We start from the raw sequence: 27,033 nt of genomic DNA on the forward strand, positions 1-27,033 counted from the left end.
CTACTCACTGCAGGGGCAGTGACGTCACGGATAGCCCCTCTCTCTTTTCTCTCTCTCGCTAGGTGTGTTCGACTTTGTGCAACGCTGCGAAGACTGATGCGCGTATGACATCTCAGTACCGCGAGAGCCACTCTAGAGTAGAGCTTTTAAATAGCTCTCGCGGTACTTGACGTCATAGTCAGATTGATGTGCGCAGCGTCGCATGAAGTCGAACACACCTCTCTCTCTCTCTCCCCTTCTCTGACACAGTCTCTTCCTGCTGCATCACAACAGTCGGGTGGATCGGGTAACGCCGTGGCTATTTCCACCGCCTCGTGGAGTTTTTATTTCAATAAATGTAACAGAATTCCTCCGCGACAGCTTCAGCCCTCGAGCCCGTTGCCGTCAGCCCGAGCGGACGTCCGCGTCAGCAGCACTTCGCGTTTAAAGCACGGTGGGAAATGGCGAGGCCGGAGCAGGTCCTGCTTTTGGAACCGCAGCACGAGCTGAGATTTCGAGGTGAGTGAGTGACACGGTCACGGTCAAACTGCTGAGACATCGAGCGAACGAAGGAATCGGGTTTTTTGTTGCCGTAGTGGAAGCGGGAGGTGACATGGCGTTTATTACGAGGCCTCGGTCCTCATAATGACCATTTAAGTGGGATACTTCAATAAACCTCTCGTTTAAATGACATCAAATGCCCTTCGCGCGAAAGAACAGGGCGGAAAAATCGGTCGCCATAGAGATCTGCACAAGAATTAGCGAGAGAATGACTGACTAGCACGATAGCTCGAGCTAACCTGGTTTTGGCCTTGACGTGCAGGCTGCGCTTGATGGGCTGGTCAACATGACTGCTAATTCGGTTTGTATTTAGCATTTCATCTTAACTTGATACTTGGTTTTTAGTCAGGAACACTACTGGTGGTTTTTTATGTAATACGTTAAGTTACAAGCAGCACGGTTGTTGACACTTAAATGATTAGTTAGTTCACCCATAAACCACCATTCATTCCACCCATAAACCACCATTCATTCCCACTCAGGTCGTTTCAGACCCATTTGACTGTGTTGTCCTGTATAATGAAAGCGAATCGGGACTGAGGCTGTCAGTGTCTGGTTGTGCTTGTGACATGGTTGACAGGTTTACAGGTTAATTTGACCTAAGCCCCCTATAACTAACAATTCTGGATCCTCTTCGAAAGATGATTTATTGCTGATATTTCAGAAACATCCATATGTCCAAGTCATGGTAAAAGGGCTGACAAGTTTACAGTTTAATTTGCCATGACTAGGCCCTAATACTACATAACTCACTGATATTTCTAGAAACATCCAGCTGTCAATTATCAGTTGTTTACTAATCATGGTAACAGGGTTGATAGGTTTACAGTTTATTTGACATGACTAGCCCATATAACTATAGGAGATGTCAGTTCTGATATTTCACAAACATCCACTTGTCAGTTTTCAGTTCTTTACTAAACCAAACCATGGTAAAAGAGTTGACAGATTAAATCAAGTAATCAAGTTATTTTATACAGTTTTTGCAAGGTTTTACTTCAGGTTAAGATTCAAGGTATAGTTTAGACGATTACTTTCAATGACTTAAGAGATTTATCATGTTTATATATGTGATTATTTATTTTTATGTAAAAGTTGCCGATAAAATTGAAAAACGGGTGTAAAAAAGTTGGAGTCCTGAGAAGCAACATAATCAAAATTAGGGATGCATAACGATTAAACGCAATTAATTTATTGCAGAATAAAAGTTTTTGTTTACATCTCATGTGTTTGAACTGTGAATAATAATTATGTATATATATTATAAAGATATATTTATATATATTATAAATTATACATAAATATACAAATGTATATACACATGTAAACATTTCTTATATGTAGGTGCACGTGTGTGTATTTATCTATACAAAGTTATTATACACAGTTGACAAACATATATGATGTAAACAAAAACTTTTATTCTGCAATAGATTAATCGCGATTAATCGTTATGCATCCATAAAAACAAGCCCAATATTAGTTTTTATTTATTTATTTATTTGCAATTTTTACTATTGGTGTTTATGATGTCATAAACCTCTGTTTATTGTTAAGCAAACGAAGTAGGTGTTCATAAATATAGGACACTTTTTTTGTGTAATGCTTGTTTATGGCTAGTGCTGTCACGCTTATGAAATTTGGCTGACGGTTAATTGCCTAATAAATTGTGTCGATTATGGCGATTAATTGCCTGTTTTAGGGCTTTGGCGATTATGACGATTATTAATTTGCTGGCATAATTTTTTTTCTTTGTTTATGAAATACTTTTACTAGTTGTGATTATTTAAATTAAATCTTTTGCAAGGTTTACCTGTTAATATTAATTACACATAACACATATTTAAAAGTAATCTGATACTGTCTCATTTGTACAGGCGCTGCAGCTCCCCCTTGTGTTTTAAGAGAGATGTGCAATCATTGCGGTGATCTGAAATCATTACGATGAGGTCAAACAATCGCGGTGAGACGATTATTTAATCATTGTGACAGCCCTATTTATGGCCACACCAGCAGCTTGTTAAAGGACATTTTAAACATGCATTTGGCATTCTAGCATGTTTATTTTGGTGCCAAATGACACTTAATGCCTTTTGGTGTTCCTACTGTATTGTCAAAATACTTGCCTGTTTTGGAGGGCTTGGCTGCTATTTAGTTGGTTAGTGTGAAGCATGTCAGCATACCATCTCTCACTTTCAAAGTTGTAGACACTAATGAGAGTTTTATTTAGCACTTGTAATAGTATTCCTAAGCCATGGTCCTTGATGCTTGAAGTCTTTTGTGTCGACTGTAGAGACAATCACAACAGTTGTAGACTGCAGCAGCAGCAGCTGTGTTTTTGATGCAAGTCCTTTTCATTTACCCCATAGAGAATTTGATTTGAAGTAATGTATAGGCCAATACAGGTGATTATATACTGGATGCTTCTATAGGGATCACATATAATGCAATTTCAACTTTTAACCTTTTGAAAGATAAAGTTTAATAGACATATCGCAACCTTCTAATCTTATCACTACCTATAATGTTGAGTCCTTTCTTCTTGATAGTTTTTCCACCAACTTCCTCATATCAAAGTTTGTAATGTGATTCATCTCAAACCTGGTTACTCTTTGTTGTCTGTTATTAATTGTATTGGCTTTTGTCTATGGTTCACAGTGTATGGTTCATTGTTTAGCAAACCAAGATGTGTTTTAATTAGGGCCGGGACTCGATTAAAAAAATTAATCTAATTAATTAGAGGCTTTGTAATTAATTAATCTAAATTAATCGCATTTTAATCTCATATAAATATTTGACCTGAGAACATTAAGAAGTATTTTTACATGGATTTTTATGAATAATGACTGAATACATAAGCTTAACAAAATATTGTTTATTTTTGTTCAACCAAGTCGTTGTACCCGGACTCGGGCTAATGTCCACGCTAGCTGCTGTATGTTTTGCATTGAGATTATACTTCGGTGATATGTGAATTCCTTGTTGCATATCTTACACACAACCATGCTCTTATCAACGCTTACCAGTGATGCGCGGGTCAATGTATAAACAACCCGCCCGCAACTCGGACCGCAAAGAAAAAAAATATATATATTATACCCGACCCGCTTCCTGGCCCGCATTTCTTAAAGTAGTTTGTTTAATATTGCAGGGTTCGGGACTTCTCAGGTTTTGACTGTCTGTGTTCTGGTACCTATGTGCGCGGAAAAATAAAAGGTGATATATAGCTTTAGCCTACATAAATGCTTATTGCTTTAATGTTGCGAGTTCCTCTTCAGCTTTTCTTGCTGTTATGTTTATAATAGTTCATTGTTCAGAGTTCATATTGATGATCTTATAGTCAATTTAAAAATGTTCTTACAAACTGACTCTATTCGTTTAACTTTTTTCCTTTACCTGCCATCGCTGTTCTCTGTGCGTGTCCTCCGTCAAAGTAGCCTATTAAAATTAATATGAAGTTGATTTTTAAAAGTCTTAAGCACACCGCAAATCAAACGTGCTGCTACAGTATGCTCTAAATGCGCGTGTAAATTTAACTTCTGGGCACTGCCAGGCTGATTTTTTGAAAAGTAAGTGATATAGGCTACTCACGGCATGTTTTGTCATTCGGTAGCATATGCATCAATGAGATGCACGGTGTTGCTTTTAATGTTCTTTTTAATTTATATGCACAAAACCTAACAACAAAACATTGTTTATAATTACGAGACAAATTATTTGAAACGAAATTCGTTTTAAAGTAGCAAACAAAACTTAAATTAAACTCGTAATAAACTAATTAAATTGAAACAAAACAACATTACAACAATATTTAAACCCAACAATACTCAAACATTAACATATAACAGACATTAGGATACATGTTTAAATAATCTGTAGTTTGTTGGTAGATGTTTATTGGGCAAAACCTCCGTTGCAAACCTCCATTTACCAGAATAAATTATTTTTACTTTGAAATTGATGCGTTGTCACGTTAAAATCAGCTGTTCGTTTAGGTTCCGTCTACTTTTATTTACACTGCATCACAACCCCGGAGTTCTCGAACTAAAACAGGGTCTGCAGCATTTACGAATGACTCTATTAATAAGTGCGATTAAAATGCGTTAAAATGTTTAACGCGTTATTTTTTGTGTAATTAATTAATCTTAATTAACGCGTTAAAGTCCCGGCCCTAGTTTTAATAAAAGCTGTTTTATGGGACAGGGCTTGATATGTGGACACCAGCATACTGTGATGGGACATTAGATAAACTGTTGGCTCTAAATGTTATATTCTGTGCCAAATAACACTGGGTTTCTTTCAGTTCTCCTAATGTATTTCAGTTATTTTGTGGTCAAATTACTTGCTTGTAACGTATAAATCCTGTCTTATGTTACAAGCTATATGTAACTAAAGATGTTTTGCAGAATTAATGCTCTCCAGGACTTAAATATACAACACATACCTTTTCAACTCCGTACTATGATTTTTTTTGAAAGTCAGACCATAGTGTCGACCGTATGTCTAGCCCTTTCCTGACTTACCAAAAGCTATGGATGCACCGAATGTACTGCAACCAAAATTGTTCAGACGAAAATAGCAAAACAGACAAAATACATTTCACAGAAGGTACAAATGTTTCCTGCTATGTTAAAAAAAATTGTCATTGTTAAATAATGTGAAATAAATAAAGTAAAAGCACATTCTGAAAATGAAACTTACGCAGTGGTGAAAAAATTGGCAAAGTAATTGGGAAAATAAAAAACATGTTCGGCCTCAAATGAGTGTTTTATTATTTTCGACTTCAACCAAGAATTTTTCTTTTTGGTGCATCCATACCAATAGCTGAACTTTTTTTGGCGTTAATTTATTAATATGTATTGCCTGTTTCTTGTTGCCTGTTTTTCTTGTTTGGTAAAATCTTGAGCAATACTATTTTGTGCCGTTTTACTGTTAAAGGTGCCGCAGAATGTAAAATTGTATTTACCATGTACAGAGCTCTTATTATCTATGTCTTACTCTACTATCTATGTCTTGGTAATGACATATTGTGAGCCTCAAACACTATTGTTTCCTCCTCTTTTTTATAAACCTTGCGCATGCAAAAGTCCACTAACAAAAGGCCAATCTTACCATAACACCAACTGTGAAATTACAGTTGTGTGTAACATTAAATTACACATTACATTTAGTACAATGTTGTTACAATACTAAAAACAAAGTTGTGACTGCTGAGTTAGCGCTATATGCTAATTAATGCTATATGCTAACATTTACGTTATGTACACACCAAACGCGGAGCACTGCGTTACTCGCGGGATTTAACTTCGTGTCATTAGAATTTTTCGCTTGTTGTATATTTTCAACTTGGACGAAGACGCATTTGAGCCGAGTAGCGCGTGTTTTTGCTGCAAAAATCTGCAGGACCAAGTTTTGTTTGTCTGATTATTCTTACTTGTTGTTTCTGGCCCGTTTCGGTGCATGATATACGTCACGACCAAACGTTAGCGATTGGTTATGGCAGATTCAGAGTAGGGCTGTGTTGAAAAAATCGATTCACCGATTCTGAATCGATTCTCATGTTAATTTCTAAAGATCGATCCGTAACTTAGAGAATCGATTTAATAATTAATAACTTAAACTTGCCGCGTCATTGAATTCACGCATGCGCGCGAGGTGGAAGGACATTAAAACAACAAACATAGCGGTCAGGAACGTTAAGCAAGCGGTTGTTTTGAAAACTCTAGAAGCGCTCAAAGCTGCGATCTACATGTAAAATAATCCACTCATAACAAATGAACGAGTTATTTGTGTAATTTTTATAATAAGCGCCATGCAGTGAATCCACCGCGGGTCTCCAGCGAAACTCTCTCTCTGTCTCCCCCTCTGTGCTCATGCAGCCGGTCTCTGACGGGCAGAGGTTTCTTGAGGCGCGCGCAACGGGGCGCCAAATAAAGAGTTCTTCTTACAAATAATGCTAATAGTTGTAAAGGTTTCTGAACTTTAAGCAAGCTAAGACAAAACTCGCGTTTATATCAGTGACACGTGCGCTGCTGGACCGATGTAGTTTGACGCCTAATTTGCTTATAGTACAAACATCTTTGTTCAGAAAGACGAGAAAGAGACGCAAGTAAAGAGCGTCAAGACCTTAAAACAGACTTCATCACATCAGCACCCATCATAATATCTATATAGAGGTCCGTCTCTCATATACAGGTATTTATCCTGTCTGTAGGTTTGTGCATAAATTTATACCTGTTCATTTTACATACTGCCTATTTTTAATGTAATGTATGCATAAATACAAAATACAATGCATACTATAGCTTCAATAGTCTATAATATTAATAACTCAATTAAAAACAAGATTCTGTCTATCAAGACTTAATCTGTTGTTATCCTCTGGGCATTTCCACTTTAACATTATTAACTTTAAATTGTCCATATTTTAAAACTGTGGTGAGCAGTTAAAAGCTATAGTGAGTGGCAAATAACTGCACATTTTTATAATCCAAAAATCTGAAAAACATGTATACCATGAAATAAACTGATAAAATGACTCATGGAATAGATTTTTGGTCATGCCATGCACCCCTATCTGGCACCATTTTGGGCTTTTTTCAAAAACACTTATCTAAATCTCGAAGATCGGATCAGATCGGATCGGATCGAATCGAATCGAATCGAATCGAACAATGATAATCGATTCAAGATCTTGAGAATCGGAATCGAATCGATTCTTGAAATTTGAATCGAAACCCAGCCCTAATTCAGAGTGACTCTGGGCAGATCCAATAGTTTTAAACTTCAACAGAGGACACTCCTTAACGGAAGTAACGCTTTGCAATGGAGCGTGGCCAGACTCTCTGTACAAATGAAATGGATGTACGAGAGTCTGGTTGGACCAGGCTACCATTTCACTAAGGCGAGTATCACTTGTACTTTTGTTCATAAAGCCAGGTTTAGCTATTGGAACAAAACCCTTACTGTTATGTCTATATTCTATAATCAAATATAGAAAACATTTGAAACAGTAATGTCCAATTTTCTTCATCTAATGTCCGAAAGCAGTTAGTGCTACTGCACAATGGATGATGGTATATCACTAATGGAGCTGCTTTCTGCTACCAAGACTAAGCCAACATCCACAAACTCCGATTGAATTGTGAATTAAATTTAAAGCTTTAATCATCATTATGTTTATACAATCCAGATCCATGTTGTGCATTACACCAGATCCAGGTGCATCATATGCAGGCTGTTTTATAATAATAGCTTATAACAAAGCTGAAGAGATCTGGAATCCACTGCATGGTTGTTGGAAGTAGTCCAAAGCCTGGTTTGAGCTTATATCTTATGAATGAGGTACTACAATTTTTTGGCTTGGCTGTGTTTAAGATTGTAAAATTTTACTTTCAGCTCATAAAGATTCGTTGCTCCTTATTAAGGTTACATAATTTCTTTTAAGCATTTATGCAGTTGACCTGTCCTGCTGAATCCGACTGTTATACCACGCCTCCCACCCTCAAACTCCGCCCCCACAATGCAATTCAATGATACTTCCCTAATGCTTTCAGGTAACATTAACCCGACCGCCCTGGCCATGCCATTTCATAGTTAAAACGTCTGTAGCCGAGGCAAGTCTGAGGCATTCAGGAAGTAAGACTAGCCAATAATAGGTGCATATTTTTCAACAATTATATGTGATGATCACATATGGGAAGTATAAAAGGCTTTTTGATCCCTCTGTGATCTGAACGGTTGTAATGAGGTAAAGCTGTCAAAATACGGCGACGTCTCCTTGATCTACGTGGAAAAATTACATAAGTGCTCATCGGTTCAGACCTTGGACAACTGAATTATTATAATGATCATGAAACATTCCTGTAATAAATATGTTTTAGGACTATAAAACAGGGTGTAAATGAAAGACAGATGTTGAAATACATAGCTGGAAAGACATCTGCATGCATGGATGCCAAGTGTCTCTCCGTACAGATGAGCACTGCAGACGGATTCGTCGGGTATTTTCGAGCTGTACAGAGGGCACGCATCATATTTTCATCGTACTAGTACCATTCTCGGAAATATGTACAGTGTTTTACATCTGCAAAATATTCTAGAACGTTCCTTAATATCAACCTGAACTGTGACATTGATTTAAATGTATGCATATCTAAGCATTACAGTAAATGCCTCTATTTGTTTTGTTTTTTTAGGCCCTTAGTGTAGATCAGTGATTGTTGTTTCTTTTTTATGATGTTGTTGTTACATAATAAAAATAATACAGAAAAAAAGAATATCTTTGTGCATGACACATGCTTTGCAATAACGTCGATCACCTTTTATTGCATCATTTGCTCTGTGCACTTATGTCGGTTGCATAGGAAGTCCTTTTTACCACTATGGTCAATTATTGGCCCTCTTTATCTCTCTGTCAGGGGCTTAAAGGGCTTTCGTTTTGCGTCTTTACTTCCGCAATGTAAGCGACATAATGGCTCAAACAACATAAGGCTTACAATGCGTTTCATGTGTCGCACCCTTTCAATAATTTAACCAGTTTAATTGCATGAACCCTGATGAGGTGTTGCATACTTGATGCCCATCACAAAAGCTGAGATGTTTGAGATGGCAAAAAAACGTAATGTGGTTGATGTGTTAAGTTAACATGGTATAAAATCGACCATTTTTCTGGACTTTATTATCAGTGCAAGTGATTGTGAAAAAAAAAAGTTTGTCTTTGTAGTAAATTGAGTAATTTCAGATTATATGGATTATTGGTTATAGACTAAATAGACTAAAATTTCATCAGCACTATTTAGTTGATACTGCATATATGAAATATTAAAGGCACAAAACACCTTTCGACCTACCCACATTATTTCAGAAATGAATCGGTTGTTTCTGTTTGAGCTTGGATCACTTCAACACGAATCAAAATAATGTACCATAATTCAAAACGTTTAATATATAGCGTCGAACCATATGTTACCCATTTACTCTGAAAAAATCAGTTTACCCACAGCTAACTTTGGACTTCAAGCTTTATAGTGTTGCTCAAACATATGTATAGTATTATACAATTGGTTTGTTTATTTTTACAGAGAAAACATGTTTCCAACTGTTACAACACATCAGTGTTTTGATCTTCAGCTTATTGATTGAAAATGTTGAACACTGATTCAAAGTCAACATCATGTGAGATACTTCAGATTTTGATGCGAAAAAATAATGTAGAGATTGCGTTTTGAATTGCGTTCCTTCCTAAAGCACTAACAGAGGCGATCGTGATCGTCTAAAATGCTAATGATATTTATTTTTTGCAAACAATCACATGTAAACACTATGGTAATTTATCACCCCTACCGACGTTTGTTACCTATCGCTCGATAATAAGTCGATATAGTCATTATCGCAATAGGCCTACAGGCACTTATTGGTTGAAACTAAAGCGGCCTTGGTGACATCATCAGAAAAGTTGTAATATCATGCACCAATTAATAAATCAAATTTTGACCAGGAATGTGTATCGGGAAAGTATGTAGTAGACATCTTGTCTTTAAATCCATGTGGGGACAAAAAACGTCACTTTTATGTACCGCAATTCCAGGTTTCCATCTGTATTGTCTGTTGCCCTGGTCTTCCTGTATTGTTTTCAGATCCACACGCTTTGTTTATCACCACAAACGTTTTAATTGTCTGATGGTGTGACACAGAGCGATTAGCATCGGCCTGTGACAGAACAAACTTGGATTATTCCATCTTCCTGAAAACCTCCATTATTCCTGTTGGAGCGTTTAATGAATGTCATGCTTGAGAAACCGCTCTGTGTTTTTTGGATCGTGATGCATCACTCTTTGTAATGTGCCACTGATTTGATTTGTGTCGAGTCATTTAGTCTAGGTGGTGTGAAATTGGTTTAAAGACCGTAAACTAGTCTGCATTCTGTAATTGCTTATGATCAGTGTGGGTTGTTTTTGCCTATTAGGATCGTTTCGATTTTATGGATGTTCTCATCTTTTTGCATAGATTGTGAAGTAGAGTTGGGGTGCTTTGCTTTCGGCTTATTTATTTCAAATCTGCTGAAGCGAGGACTACATTTAGAAAGGGAAACAATGGAGCATCAATGTTACTTTTTCACATCTTTAGGGTTAGCGGTTAAAAAATCCAGTCAAGAAAATCTATCTGTGTTGGTTGTTTACCTAAATCTCATGTCAACGTCTCTTTCTCTCTGTTATAGGTCCATTTACAGATGTGGTGACCACCACCCTCAAGCTTGCTAATCCCACAGACAGAAATGTGTGCTTTAAAGTGAAGACGACTGCACCGCGCCGATACTGTGTGCGGCCAAACAGCGGAGTGATTGATGCTGGAACTTCGATCAATGTCTCGGGTAACTCGCCTATTTTTCTTTTTGATGTTATTGCAAATATTTTTTTTGAACTTATGTCTAAGATTTTCAATACCAGTTGCTACTTTAAATATTCAGTATTCAGTTATAGGACAGTTCAGATTTGAGAGGCCATCTCTGTTTGTCTTTTATTGTTTTATGTCAAATTACCATTTTGGGATGCTTTGATTGATAAAAAACAGACAGATCTTATAGATAAGGGCTTTAAAGAAAAATGAAAATAATGGCATTAATGACTCACCCTCATGTCGTTCCAACAAGATGTTTTATATTTAGTCCGAGAGCTTGTTGACCCTTCATTGAAAATCTAGGTACGATATACTGTCCATGTCCAGAAAGGTAATAAAAACATCATCAAAGTAGTCCATGTGACATCAGTGGGTCAGTTAGAATGTGTTGAAGCATCGAAAATACATTTTGCTCCAAAAATAACAAAAATGACGACTTTATTCAGCATTGTCTTCTCTTCCGCGTCTGTTGTGAAGCGCATGCCCGAGACTAAAGTCACGTAACTGCAGTGATGGCGTGTTATACTCAGAAATGTTTGCGAAGTTTTTTTTTCAAACTTACAGCGTGCGTCTTCCTCAGACTGTAAACGAAGCCTGGGTGAACAAAAAAAACAGCTGGGGCGCACCAGATAACACGTCAGCCGCGTCATACGTCATCTCGCGCATGCGCTTCACAACAGACGCACGCGGAAGAGAAGACAATGCTGAATAAAGTCGTAATTTTTGTTATTTTTGGACCAAAATGTATTTCCGATGCTTCAACGCATTCTAACTGACGTCACATGGACTACTTTGATGATGTTTTTATTACCTTTCTGGACATGGACAGCACACCGCACTTAGACCGTCAATGGAGAGTCAGAAAGCCCTAGGACCAAATACAAAACATCTAAAACTGTGCTCCGAAGATCAACGGAGGTCTTATGAGTTTGGAATGACATGAGGGTCATTAATGACATTATTTTCATTTTTGGTTGAACTATCCCTTTAAATCCCAAATACAAGACTAATTTACGTTTATGCATGGTGCAGACGCTTTTAAACGAAGCGATTTGTGATTTATTTTTTATCAGTATGTGTATTTACTGAGAATCAAACCTATAACCTTTTGCTAATGCAGTGGTCTTTCAGCTGAGCTTCAGGACTCATTTGTTAATGCTAAAATCTGCCCCAATCGTTTACCTTTGGTTAAACCAGTTTACTAATTAATAGCAATGTTGTATGGTGTTTACACACTTTGAGGAATTACAAATTTATCACTTATGGGAAGTTCTTACGAACTGGAACAGAAGAAAGTATTTTTTGTAGTTTTATTTACACAAGGGACGTTCGTGTATGATGGAAGCTTTTACGTAGCCTCGAGATATTTTTATAGCAACAGTTGTTGGTCTCTCAGACCTCTGAGAGTTTCCTTAATAACTCTGCTATTTTGAAATCGCAAAGCTTCTTGGAATCCCAATGACGTTCGTAAATTGCGGTCATTATTTCGTGTTTAGTCCAATATTTTGAGATTTTTCTCCATGGTGAATAGCCTGGTGCTTGTCAATATGCACAATAGCTTTCACTCACTCTGCTTTTCAGTATTTAAAATGAATGACAGGCCTGTTTTTTTGGAATTTTGGTCCCTGGTGTGTTTGTTGATGTGGATACATCACGGATTTTACTTAATGGGGTTTTGACGTTCATCCAGGCCTATGAGGCAATGTCCATGTTTCCACCCATCTCGCACATCACTGTGGTTCAGGGTTGTGAAGTTGTCTGTATACAGTTCAAAAGCAACAACTTACAGCTGGGTATGTTCTGGCTTAAGGACTGTCTGCTCTGTCATCTCTAACAAAACAGTAATTCCGGTAATGCCCTTACCATGGACGTCTACGATTCAATCATTCCAAAGTGAGTTAAAAGCAGAAATGTAAAGCTCGTATCTGTGCTAAAGCACTAGCATGAATTATTCAACAGGAAATGTTTATTATTAGTAGCGCTTTCTAGTTTATGAGTCCCTGACCCGGACTATTCAAATTTGATGTATAACTATAATCTTACAATGTAAGAATATAAAAAAACAGAAAAGAATACTTGAAAACGTGCTAATTTTGGAGGAAGGGTGTGCTATTAGTTTTCTTTTTAAAAAATTAATATAAGATTTTCACCTGCAGATGGTAAAATAGAGGAAATTTAGATTAAAGGAGGTACCCGAGTAATATCTAGCCACCAGAATATCATAAAGACTTAAGCCTGGAGAATAGTCAGGTTTTTTTTACGTCTACGCGAATGTATGCGCATGGTCAAGCGCACAGCCTTGCAAAGCATAGTTTATTTGACTCGTACGTGTAAGCAGACGTTCAACGTCATTCCGATCTCTGATGAAGCTAACACGGAAGTGACTAATTGTGCGTTCACACCAGATGCGGAAGAGGCGGCAAGCACGAGTGATTTACATGTTAAAGCAATGCAAATAGGCATCCTGCGGCGCAGTAAGTGGGAATGGCGCATTCCGAGCGAATTGAGCGTTCACGCGTGATCCGCAAAAGTTGAAAAATCTGAACTTTGGAGGATCTTCGCGCCGCGTTAACCAATCAGGAGCTTGCTCTAGCAGTGACGTGATTACAGGAAGTGAGCGGAAGCAGAAAAACAAACAGGGTTTCCGCGGGGTTGTAAAAGGTAGTAAAAGGTAGTAAATTAAATTATGCCAAATTAAGGCCAGTAAAAAGTAGTAAAAAGTAGTAAACGTCATCTGACGAGGTAGTAAATTTTCGATTGCCTTTTGTAATGTTATGATGCCTGGAAATTAGTTCAAATCACCCGCATATCTGGGCAAATAATCAAAGATCTTTCGTCTCTGGGATGTGATCAAAGCCTGGAGTGGAGCCAAATCACGTTCCCCTCTGCGTTCTGTAATCACTACGGACCGGATCCACTCCGGGTTTTCTGACTGTATCACACTTTTATTTGAGGTAAAAGTTTATTTCAGCTAGCATGGTCAAACTTATAATGCAGGAAGGCTCTGATGTTTTGAAGATCGATAAAGGTGTAAAAGGCTTAGCGAAATGATGAAGATTGGCAAGCCTTTCAGTTCGTGGGCTAAGAAAACCAAACAGGTAATTGCGTGTCTTTGCACAGTATGACTAACGTAAGGGGTCCTGTATTTTGGGGGTAAATGATTTCTCACGTTACTGATCATCCGCGGCACGCTTTTTAATGCTATGCTGATATAGCCAGTGGCTGGTACAACGGGTTTGTTTAACTCGTGGGTAAACTTCATGTGGCGGCACAACAACCAAAAGGCATATGACATCCAAATCCCTTGAGAGCGATTGACGAGGAATCATAAGAGGAGACTGCTTCCGAAATGCTCTCGCGCGACTTTGATGTCATCCACCTGTCGGTTCTTGCAGTTGCATTTGCGTGTGGTCACAAAAACGTAACATTTGTACATATATTTAAGCACAGCAGTTTAAAAACAAGTGATTTTAAGCCATTCAAACACAAACAACAGTGCGTCCGCTGTTTCTGTGTCAGAGGAGCACGCTAGCCGCGCATTCGTTTCTCATTGAGCTTGTGTTGTACGTATTTTTGCCGCTTTATTGGCCTTAAATAACACATATGCCTCAAAAATCCCGTCTTTGCAAATATCCTCATATAAACACGACCATTTAGGTCTTAAGAGAAAGTAAACAGCAGAAACATTGCGCACAAACTAGCACATCAGCGCTGCCTCAATTGTAACATAATAATTTGTTGATAAAGTACAGTCATTCAATTTACAACTGTCACTATGGTTACAGACACCCTGTGGGATTTGTACACTACTTTAACTCGAGTTGCTCGTTCAGGGTTTATATTCATACACATAACCTTACTGTATTAGAGCTGTGACTGTAAGCTGTTGTGTGAACAGAACAGACCCTGGATTATTTGTTTATGTGTACTGAATAATATGATATGAAAAAGTTGTATTTGTTCACATTAGTAAATGCATTATATAACATAAACAAACAATGAAAAATATAGAGTATATAATCATTAATTAATTCTTGTTTATGTCATTACAGTAATTGCCGGTGGTTCATGGTGCATTCACTAATGGTAACAGTTTCAACTTTGATTAAAAAATTATTAGTAAATGCTAAAATAAATACATTTACAATTAATAAATAATTAATAAAAGATTCATTAAAGGTGGTGATATTCATGTTTTCTTTTTATACAGTATAGTGAGTTATTTAGCTGTTTCGCCTTAATCTGAAATGCCCTGCAAACTACAGCTAGCTATATGCCACATGAGACTTCAATATGGAATTTATGGCAAAAAAATCTCCTCTTAAAATGCTATTGGTCTCGCCTACATAAAGTGTTAGGTAAAGGAATATGACTTGGCCTGAAAAATATTTCAGTCAAAAGAATTTTTTTCACTTTAATTATTTTTTGTATGTTATATATGTCAAAATCTGTGTAAATAATAGAAAGGTCGCTGATGAACACTTGCAATTCAGTGTCGTGATGGTTTTAAAAAATATACTGAAGGTAGTAAAAAAGGTAGTAAAAAGTAGTAAATTTAACTCAAGGATTTCTGTATAAACCCTGACAAAACAACAATGGAGGGCAATCGCTATACGAGACATCTTTGTACTTTTACAGGAATTAAAAGGATCTTGTTTGGAAGCAAGTGAGTGTGGAGGTTGAATAGTCTGGTAATTTTACTCAATTTGAGCTATATAAGCCCCTCCCATTACACGAATTTACGTGTGAATGTCTCGAATGGATTTTCACACGTGAATTGAGTGAGTAAACTCAAAATGTTCAAGCGTCCAACTACCTGCGAATATCGCGTTTTTGCTACCTCTTCCGCATCTGGTGTGAACGCAAAGTTTGCGCAGTTGCAAATTTCCGGCGGTGCACGTACAGTGTGCGAGAACTACTCTGATGATGAAATTTACGTCACACGCGCTGTACGCGGACACTTGCGTATACGTAAATATTAGGGGTGTAACGATACATCAATATTATTTCTAACGATCCGATGCATCAATGCCAGACGTAAAAAATCGATTTGAGGTACCTTTATTTTAACACTTCCTCGATGTAACGTCCATCTTTGCAATTCCGCCAAAGCGTGCATTTGTGTTTATTTTCATCTGCTAGCGTCAGCAAGTGCGGTGTGCGTACAAGTGTGTGCGAACTACTCTGATGTTGAAATTTACGTCGCACGCACTGTACGCAGACCCTTGCGTATGCACAAATATGGGACTATACTTTTAGCTTTAGGGTGTGCTCTTAAACACTCAGTGTGATGCTGGTACATTTTACACAGGCAAGCAACTATTATTCACACACGCAGTTCTCTAGACTCTCCTTTTGAGTAGGGCTGGGTATTGGCAAGGGCCTCACGATACAATACATATCACAATACATGATACGATACTATACAAAAAAATCTGATTTTTTTAAAAACTTTTTTTAAAGCCAAAGTGCTTCCACACGTCAGCTTTGAAAGCTGCAGGTGTTTTTAAATTTTCTGTTTGACTCACATAGGGGGATAAAAAAAATGGATAGTAGGGATTGAAATATTGATACACTATCGTGGAAAAATGTATCATGATAGTAAGCTGTATCGATATTTTTGCACAGCCCTACTTTTCAGATGAGATTACTTTTCCAGACCAGGAGGATGAACTTTTGGTTGGGTGGAATTTGCTCCTTGTAAACAGTGCTTTATGAATAGTTGCATTATGCAACCGTAATATTTTCACTGCTTCCGATGTTCTTGCCTAGTTGTGTACATTTTTACAAACTGAGGACGTGGAAATGATTTTCTGCAGTTTTCAACAAAATTCCAGAGTATTTCCTTAACTGCTGTTCACATCAAATTTTGGGGAGACTTCACTAAAATCCAAGATTAATACGGTATTATTATGGTTAACTGTTATTATCATGTCATGATAATATCATATTGCGACTTGATTTTACTTTAAACCTGACCCTGAATCTGAACATTTGCTTTGGAACTCGGCAGGTCAAGTACGTGTTTCCAAACCACGGGGGCTGTCTGGATTTCCTCACATTTTTTCCCTCTATTTAGGCTTGTAGATTTTAGTCACTTTTCGTAATTAATGAAGTTGTTAACGTTTATCTCAGGGGATCCGGTTAGTTTGCATAGGAATTTTTTTTGTAGTTTTGTCCACTGTCAGGTGTTGCATTTTGGACATTGCAAGTTTTAAGACGATGTTGAAGCTGTGATTAAAACGGCTTTCTTTTAATGTGTACATAAAAAAAAACAAGAACAGCCTGTGCAAATAACTTGTAAAAATCTGTGCAAAAGAAAGAGGTCATGCCAAACGCGGTTGCTTTCGAATTTCTGAAGAGATTCAGTCCCACCGTAATAATCCTCCACACTGTTTTTATCAAGATACTTTATAAAAGAGAGCTTTGCGATGCCTGTTCAATTCATCCACGACCTTCAAGTCCAAAAAAAGTGCGTCCATCCCTCACAAAACAAATCCAAACGGCTCCAGGATGATAAGCAAAGGTCTTCTGAGGGCAATCCGCACGGCGTTGCTGTAGAAACATCCACATTCAAAACCTCACTAACGTAAATAACTACCTTCCGTAGCGCCACCATCTTAGTCTCCTCTGTATTCAGGAGAATTCATCTGCTACAATATCAAATCAAATTATATAATATCTATTATATTTAGGGCTGTCAAAAGATTAATCGAGATGAATTGCATACAGAATCATTTTTTTGCATAATATGTGTGCACTGTGTGCAATTATTTTGTATATATAAATACACACACACATGATTATATGTATTTAAGAAACTTTTACATGTTTGCATATATTTGTAATTACACACAATAAACACACACATATATTATGCAAACATAAACTTTTTTGTATGCGATTAATCGCGATTAATCTTTTGACAGCCCGGGAAATATTAATTGCGATTAATCGCATACAAATCAAAAGTTATTTTTTGCATAATATATGTGTGTGTACTGTGTGTAATTATTGTGTATATTCATGTCAGTTTTTTTATTTATATATAATTTTTTTTAAATTTATATAGAATATATAAAAATATAAATAAATATATATATATACACACACACACATGTAAATGTTTCTTAAATACATACATGAATGTGTGTGCATTTATATGTACATAATATATACACACAGCACACACTCATATATTATGCCAAAAATCACTTTTTATTTTGTATGCAATTAATCGCGATTAATCTTTTCCCAGCCCTACTAATTATATTACCTTTATCTTGATCTGTCTTTACTTGGTAAGTTTTCACAGCAAATATTGATATGCATGATTAAAATTGACAAATTTGTTTAGTTATTAAGCATAATTTCAGAAGCACATAAAAATGTTATGAAACTTTTTAAAAATGTGAACAAACATACTTGGATTTCCTCTTCTCTCAGTTCAAGGTTAGCAGCAGTTTTGTGCCAAAAATATTTGCACAGTACACGTCACTTGTCACATATTACCGATAGGAATTGCACAAATAAAGGCTTGTCTGAAAACTCTTCCTCTAAGCTGCACAAACGGATACTCCTTACTGATAGTGAAAAACCTTTCATTCAAATCATTGAAAAGTAGTTGGAACCGACAAAACAGGACATTCCCAATCTACTCCTGCCGTCTGTTTTTAGTTTAAAACTCTGAAGCCGCTTGATTGCCGTGATGGCGCCCAAAACACAAGCGACGTTTCAACTCGCCGCACACCTTTAGCCACATCTGAGAAAACCTTCTCAGCCTTTGAAATTAAATGATCATTTGTTTTTAATGAAACTTAGCAGCCGTTTTCCAAAATCATGCACACGTTCAGGCCCGATGTCAAAAAGGCTCCTTGAATCAGAATTTTGTGTCTTTAAAAGGGCAACGGGAGGTGAAATCACCCATCAATACGGATTTTCACTTTTGGGCCTCGTACGGCAGACATAAGAAAGTCATCATTGTAAATCATGGTAACAGCTCGAAATTAGCTTTTGCTTATTGGAATGACATCAAATAACATGGCCTTCTTTGGATAGAGATGATGGGGTTGCAGACCTGAACTTCCTCACACAACTAACACCTGGTTTGAGTTACAGGCTGAATGTGTTATTATCATGAAAAACATTGTTTGGAAACTGTGAGAAAAAATTACTCTTGCGCGGTCATTGACATTTTATCAGCAACAACGTTTGTAGTGGGATTACACGAAAGAAATGGATAAATCTCTTTGTTTAATGTAGTAATGTAATGTAATTTTTTTCTATGAAAGATTAATGCTGTTATTCCAAGCATGTCATCACATTAGGACTTTAGTGAACACTTATTTTTTCCCCCTATTATTTAACAATAAAAATAAATTGTATATTGGAACCGTGGCTTGGCGCAAAGTTTGAACCTTACTCGCAACATTTCCTTTTTCTTATCACTGTCCTGACAGATTGCTATGAATGTACGATTGATTTTATCGTATTTGTTTGTGTTTACAGTGATGTTGCAGCCGTTCGATTATGATCCGAACGAGAAAAGCAAACACAAGTTCATGGTTCAGTCTTTGCTGGCCCCGCCCGATATGACCGACACGGAGGGAGTGGTGAGTAATGTAAATTTTATTTAGTAATGTAATTCTTACCGTACCACCTGGTTGGATGTTTATACTTTAGTGCTCAGTGCAGATGTTTTGTTAACACTTTCTATTACGTCCAAATATAGTGTTTTTTAAACATTTAAGGAGTTAACAAAAAGAGGGGGAGACATAGGCGAAAACATTGCATAGAGATCCTGTTACCGTGTTTTAAAGTGTTACAATTCCCATTTAACATTGTGAGAGATGGCGTAAGTGATAATATTATGACAACCTCCAGCACCGAGCAAGTAGGTATGAAACAAATGCTGTGGGTTTGAAGTAATATAAACAAATGTCAGATAACCCCAGCGGCGTTCGACGGGGCCAAGAGCAAGATTCAAATCTCTCGCTCGCAACTCTGTGCTACAGATCTGCTCAGATTACTGAACGGAGTGTGAATGTAATGATAAATAGGTTATGAAAATGTCAGAAAGTGGAAGGGAAAAGAAAATACAGAGCAGAGATTTAGCCATTTATTCACTGTCAAAAGCCGTCTACAAAACACGATATTAGACTGATAAGCCTCGTTTTCTACTGTCTACATACGCAGCTAATTTCTAAGGCTGCTTGCTATCTGATATGAGACGATAGATGTTTTAAGATTTCATGAGGTTGCTTATTAGCCTGTTAAATAAGTTACCTGCTTGAAAAAAACAAATACCTCACACACAAATGTTAGGGTACAGACTTTTTACTTTTAATAGGCCTAGTTTTAGTACTTAATTTACTTATGTAAACGGCAATTTGCGTCAATCCTGGCCATTATTATGAATGAAAATTTGTCGCAGTGCATTTTCAGATTGTTTGTCTATAAAGGATGTATCTTATAATAATAAAAAGTGTCTATTTTTACATAAAACTTTAAGTTGCAAATTTTGCTGCAATGCCTAGGTTTTAAAGGGATAGTTTACCCAAAAACACCCTCATGTTGTTCTAAACCTGTATGAGTTTTTTATTCTGTTGAACACAAAAGATGACATTTTACTAAATGATGGTAAGCACACTGTTGCCAGTACCCAATGACTTCCATAGTATTTGTTTTTCCTACTATGGAAGTTCAACAGAAGAAATTGAAGAGTTTGGTTCCAAAACGCAATAAATCCATTTTGACTAATTTCTCTAAAAACGTGATGAAGATGAAAACCAATATTTTCTGTTACAAACTTTCACATGCATCTTTAGGTTATAATAACATTAAAAATTCAAATACATAATTTGATTTTCAAAGATTTATTATAAAAACTGATTATTTTTTTCTGCAAAATGCAATAAATCCATGGCAAGTTTTTTTTTATCAAAATGCTATAAATCTATTGAATTGATATATAAATGTGCATTCATCTTTGTCATGTTAAAGTCATTTAGTTGACTAGTGGTATACACTGATAAAAAAACATTAATCGCATTAATCAAATAACTTACTTTGTCATATTAAGAACACTGTCATTGCTGCTGTCATATTTGGGACGTCGGCGCTGAACTTTTTTGACAGCGATCAGCTGTAAAATGTTTTGGTCCTGCTCGATTTTCGTTGACTTCGAGTAAAATAATGGAAAGTTTTTCATAAGATCCCCGGTCAATGTGTTAGCATGACAGAAGCTTGATGCTGTCGGGAGAACAAGCAACAGCCGACATTTTTCCTTCACCCGAGTGCATCTCACGTAAATTATTCGATTCGGTTTCTTCCCCGTTACAGAAAACCACCACAGGTTTATCAATGCCATCAAAATTACTATTTTGTTTTTGTTTGTTTGTTGATCACGAAGTACAAAGTAGATGAGGAAAACTAGGATTCCTTGTGTATTCAACGCGCTGCCATTATTGTTTACAATGCGTGGAATGGTGCGCTGTGATTGGTTAAGCCGATATATAGCATTCTGCAGAGTTTGGGAAAAAGGGAGAAAAGATGACAGATGAAACACCCGACGGAGATCGGATTTTGCGTAAAATAAAGAATTGACTTTTTAATGCTGACCTGATACAGTACTGATTTTGGCGGTAACTAATTTTTTTTAAAATGGCGTTTATTGCGTTTTAGAACCAAACTCTTCAAATACTCATACAGGGTGAGTAAATGATGACAGAATTTCATTTTGGAAAGAACTCTCCCTTTAAATCGTAGCTCAAATCTTCTTTTTGTGTAAACTTGTGTAAGAGGTGAAATTTGTATGTATTCTTCTCATCCAGTGGAAAGAAGCCAAGCCTGAGGATCTGATGGACTCCAAGCTGCGATGTGTCTTTGACATGCCCGCTGAAAATGAGAAAACGGTAAGTGGATGCGTTTCTTCGGTTATTTGTCGTGATGTCTTTAAACAAGAGCTTTACAGCTGTCAGATTGCCTTACACCTTTAAACAGTGATGTGAGGCATGACTACCTTTTATAAAATCGTTTAAGATGTATTCGTTTTTATTTACATCTGCTGAATAAAACAGCTTTCCATTGAATGTATAATTTGTTAGGATAGGACAATATTTGGCTGAGATACAACTATTTGAAAATCTGGAATCTGAGGATACAAAAAATTAAATATTGGGAAAAATCACCTTTAAAGTTGTGCAAAAAGTTGTAGAAAAGTTGTAGAAAAATTACAAAAAAATCTGGAGACATGATCTTTACTTAATATCCTAATGATTTTAGGCATAAAAGAAAAATCAACAATTTTAAACAAATGTTTTAATTTTTTTATGCTTTTGCTACAAACAACTTACGGTTTTGTGGTCCAGGGTCACATATGTAAAAAGCTCTTTAAAATGACACATGTAGGGCTGTCACGATTATGAAATTTGGCTCACGGTTAATTGCCTAATAAATTGTGAGGATTATGACAATTAATTGCCTGTTTTTGGGCTTTGCCAGTTATGACGATTAATTGATTATTTTATTGCTATGACATTTAATTCTCATACATTTAGTTTGTTCATGAAATAATTTTCATACATTGTTGTGATTATTTAAATTAAATCTTTTGCGACGTTTACCTAGCGGTGAATATTAATACACATAATACACATATTTAAAAGTATTTCTTTAAATGCTGTTTTTTTTCCCACTGTATTGAATGGTTTTGCAATGTATCGCATTACGCTGTCAGTTAAGTAATGCCATCTAATACAGTTTCATTTATTTAGGCGCTACAGCTCCCCCTTCTGTTTTTTAGAGAGTTGTGCAATCATTGCGGTGATTTGAAATCATCGCGATGAGGTCAAACAATTGCGATGAGACGATTATTTAATCAATGTGACAGCCCTAGCCGCATGCACCACTGCTTAAAAACACTCCCAAACTGACCGAAAACTAGTTTATGTTTGTTAGAGATTTTTAATCTTATAGTTATATTCATAAATGTTGTCTTATTCTTAATTCATCTCAATTTATATGTGCATTTTGTGTGGTGGCAGCATGACATGGACAGCAATAAGATCTCCTCCAGTCTTTCTAAATCTGAATCGTCTACGTTGTCTATGAAGTCCATGGCCTCCAGTTTGGATGATGGAGAGGTGAAGAAGATCATGGAGGAGTGCAAAAGGCTTCAGACGGAGGTTCAACGACTACGAGAGGAGAACAAACAGATTAGGGTAAGTGTGTGTTAGATTTGGGTTTACCAATATGTTTTTTTGGTCACTTCTTATATAGTAGCTATTTAGTACTTGCACAAATGTGATAAACCAATAACGGTCTACCTATTATGTTTGTGCCTCTCGCTATATTAAACAAACCAGAAGCAGCCCTTGAACTTGTTTTAATCAATAGTGGCCTCAGGGCGGTAACCATATTTGGACACCGAATCGAAGATAACCCACCTTACTCATCTAAGCAGATGAACCTACAGCTGGGACGCATTATGGCTCCAGTAGAAAATCAAATTGTGTTTATTATCATAAATAGAAGTGTGTTTATTAAAAAGGGCACAAGGTCAAAAGTCCAACTCTCTGTGATCTTGCTTTCTCCAACCCCCAGCAGGAAGACGACGGCCTGCGGATGAGGAAGAGCACAATAATGCCCTCTCAGCACTCTTCCCCGGCCGTCCGAGTCAAAGAGGAGGGGCTCAGCAGCAGAATCATCGCTCTCATCGTGCTGTTTTTCGTGGTGGGCGTCATCGTAGGCAAGTTGGCCTTGTAAAATCCAAGAGGCGAGTGCTACAAGCATGCATCGTGGACGAATCGAAATCAACACAGACAAGTAACCAACGCAGAATTCGTTTAATCCGAATGACATATCATTTGGGTAGTTTTGGATTAGAGAGGTGTGTAAAATTTAAAGCGATCAAGGAATTTCATCATGTAATGTGCATTGTAAAAAAAAATAATCCGACACGGCTCCTGGCTCGAAATTGTGAAATCGTTCCTTCCTGTACCATTTCTGATGCAAGTTCAAATGGATAACAAACGTCACCGATTTTAACCACTAAAAGTGTCGTGGGGATTTTCTAACACCAGATGTGTGATTGAGTGAATGTTGTTTTATCACTTTTCCTATGGAGGTCCGCAAATGTAATCTGTATAGAAATGCTCTAAGTCTTTGGAAAGTGTCACATGTGTGTTTAATTTATGCATACCAAAACATCCAGCAGTATATAGCCTAGATATTTTGATGAGTTTGCATCTCCAAGAGCAAGTAAATGATGAACTACTATCTTCCCCATAGCATAACATGCGTTTTGTTGATGTTTCATGCATATGTCTTGAATACCAAAAGGTATTACGATCAAACATATATACGTTAGATCTGATTAGCAAATAAAAATGGCTTGCGCAGATCTACCAATCCTTATAAGCAAATACAGTAAGTGTGCTGCTTTCAAGGCAAAACTACACCACAAACTGGCTTTCAAGTGATAACTTAATGGTTATTTTTAGACATTTTTAAATTGACGGCATGGAAATCGACTGTTAAAAGCCGCTGTTACTGGGGAAGTGTTGGTGAAGCTCAATATTTCAAATATATTTCTTTGTAGTAACTGCTGTTTATGTTGGTAAGGCACAAGGCTGATGGCTCCCAATTGCTTGTATTCAAAATCAAATAGATGATTCACCTTTCTTTGTCTTTATTCTTTTGGGAGGGGATATCTGCTTGAATGCATGGCTCTGTCGAGAGCAAAATCAACATTTTCTTTTATTAAGCTGCTCCATAGGTCTCCTGAGCCCGCCTAGCGCACGCAAGTTTCCATCTCGCTGCCCGTAGACCTGAATGAACTTTTGATCCTTTTATGATCGGGCAGCTGCTAATTCGTCATGTTATGACGTTCTCGTACACGCTTGATCCGGCCCGTAAACACTGTTACCCTCGTAAAGCGAACAAACTAAAGCGCTCGTGGCCTTGAGGTCTTCTGTGAGTATTACATCGCCTGTATTCTAGCCGTGCCAATCTACACTCATTTCCAGACAAATGCATGGCTTCGATATGCCTTGTCGGCGGTCTGAAACGCACACGCAAGCGTACAGCTTTTAAAACACTCCTGCACCGTTTTCCTCGGCCCTCTGCGTTCTCGGATGTTTCGATTTAAGTTATAAATAAAGCTTTTATTGCACAGAACTGTTTATGCACTACATTATAAAGATTGTCATCTTCCCATTCAACACTATGACCTTTTTATTTTCATCACATCAGACTCTTCCTTCAAGGGGCCATTTTGTGACCTGATATGTATTTGCGTCATAGTTTGGTGTTGTGGGGGTGTGTCTTTTTATTTAACGTTTCTCCCCCTCCCCATTGAAAAGCTTTGTTTTCAGATCATCTTATTGCAGATTTTTAAGAACTGAGGAGCTTACAATGTTGAATAATTTTGCTTTGTAAGTAACTTAAGGAGATGTTCAGGGTATAGTGGTTTCGGACTGCTGTTTATGATGTATATTTCACAGAGGAATGCGATTGCCATTGAGGGGGAGGGCTTTGGGGGCTTGTCAGCCAATCGGCTGGCTCATAAAAATACTTCTAGCGCCCCAAACCTTCATATGTGATGTAAACATGAAGGTGACAGTTTTGTATGTATATAAATAAATAAATAAATGAGTCTAGGATGAACATTAAGGTTGATATTCCTAGTCAAGTAGTCTATAATGGTATATAAAGAAACCCCAACTTTGTTGGACTATGTAGCATCTTAATAAATTAAATCAATAAAGCCCCAGACCAAACTTCTTGTGGTCGTCTTGTCTATTCTTCTGTCCAGTCAGTGTTTTGTATGTTTTTACCTGATGTTTGTGCTGACAAAAATTTCATTTTACCTCAAAATTCTTTTGCAGACTGGTATTTATTTTATTCAGACTGCTCTGCTTTGTTAATGACTAAATGTTAGGGTTCGTATAATCTTCTGAACTTTTATTGTTAGTAAACTATCAATCAAATGTTGTTGTTTTAAGTTATTGATTTATTTCGGTAACGGGAGCTAAGAAGTACATAGCAAAAAATAAGCTAGTGAAAAAACAAATACTGATGTCACCACACAATCTCATAGCCATTCGTACACATTTTACTGTACGAGGTGGCTAAAGCCCGGAGTACCGGAGTATAGTTTACATGCATGCGAACGTATGTGCACACTCGAACGTACGGCCTTGCAAAGCATAGTTTATTTGACTCGTACCTCGGCGATTGCGCATTGCGACAAAATGCAGCGCATTTCCTGGGCTACATACTACATTCTCCTGTACACGTATGCGCAACATACGCATACAATGTACGCAGGGTTTCATAAATGTGGTGGTGCATGTATGGTAAATGCGCACTCTTCTGATGACGAAAAGTGCATCACACACACTGTATGCTGACCCGCGAGTACGAATAAAAAAATAGTGCATACCTCGGCCGTAATTCATACGAATACAATCACATTTTAATGTTTTTCTACAATCCGCTATCGCCCCATAGCGTTGGGTTTGGATGAGGTGGGGGTTATTACTGTATTTTTTTCTAAATAATTGTACGTTTTTGACCTTCGTTAGAATTCACACCAATTAGCCACCTCCTAAAGTATGTACAAATTTCCTCAAGATCACATTGTAAATTGCAATACAAGGTTTTTATTTAACCCTCATAAAAGCCCAAATGTTCCTGTTTACATTAGAGTTCCATGGGCGTCAAAATGACCCCAGAAATTGAAAGAGTGATTACAAAAATATACATTTTTAATAACAAATAAAAATGTTTTATGTTTACTACATATCTATACATTAATGCTGTGTTTTGGGAGATATGAAGTACTTTTGTACCCGTTTACCACTAAATTCCTCAACTACACCATTAGCTTGCATGTAAAATATCAATTTTTAATGAAAAATTCACATAAATTATTATCTAAATTTGATTGAAAGTTTTTAGATATTTAGATGTTATGTGTTGAATTTGGCTATCAGAAAAAAAAAACATAAAAGAATTAGGAAATAAATAATTTGACCATTCATTTCAATAGATGTGTCCAACTGCTCACATCACTACTTTAGTGATACATTT

At 36.9% G+C, this 27,033-nt stretch overlaps 1 protein-coding gene across 2 annotated transcripts; it reads left to right on the plus strand.

Moving 5' to 3' along the window:
* Nucleotides 1–226: 226 nt before the first annotated feature.
* On the plus strand, nucleotides 227–25,718 carry vapb (VAMP (vesicle-associated membrane protein)-associated protein B and C). 2 transcript variants are annotated; one of them, XM_073870442.1, is made up of 6 exons: nucleotides 227–498; nucleotides 10,760–10,912; nucleotides 19,447–19,550; nucleotides 21,771–21,851; nucleotides 22,983–23,159; nucleotides 23,545–25,718. In XM_073870442.1, exons 1-6 carry the CDS (start codon nucleotides 441–443, stop codon nucleotides 23,701–23,703), a joined length of 732 nt encoding a protein of 243 aa, XP_073726543.1. In that variant the 5' UTR covers nucleotides 227–440; the 3' UTR covers nucleotides 23,704–25,718. The 2 variants fall into 2 exon arrangements, with proteins under 2 accessions (XP_073726543.1, XP_073726542.1); XM_073870441.1 differs by having other exon boundaries at nucleotides 229–498; nucleotides 23,542–25,718.
* The last annotated feature ends 1,315 nt before the right edge of the window (nucleotides 25,719–27,033 follow it).

The sequence above is a fragment of the Misgurnus anguillicaudatus genome, chromosome 8, assembly GCF_027580225.2.
Source record: "Misgurnus anguillicaudatus chromosome 8, ASM2758022v2, whole genome shotgun sequence".
NCBI lineage: Eukaryota > Metazoa > Chordata > Actinopteri > Cypriniformes > Cobitidae > Misgurnus > Misgurnus anguillicaudatus.

Bases quoted from the DNA above. Each gene is read 5' to 3' on its own strand.
- vapb (XM_073870441.1), top strand. From the start codon at position 441: ATGGCGAGGCCGGAGCAGGTCCTGCTTTTGGAACCGCAGCACGAGCTG. The intron at 19,551-21,770 runs GTGAGTAATGTA...CTTCTCATCCAG, and splicing joins TGACCGACACGGAGGGAGTG to TGGAAAGAAGCCAAGCCTGA. The intron at 23,160-23,541 runs GTAAGTGTGTGT...TCCAACCCCCAG, and splicing joins AGGAGAACAAACAGATTAGG to CAGGAAGACGACGGCCTGCG.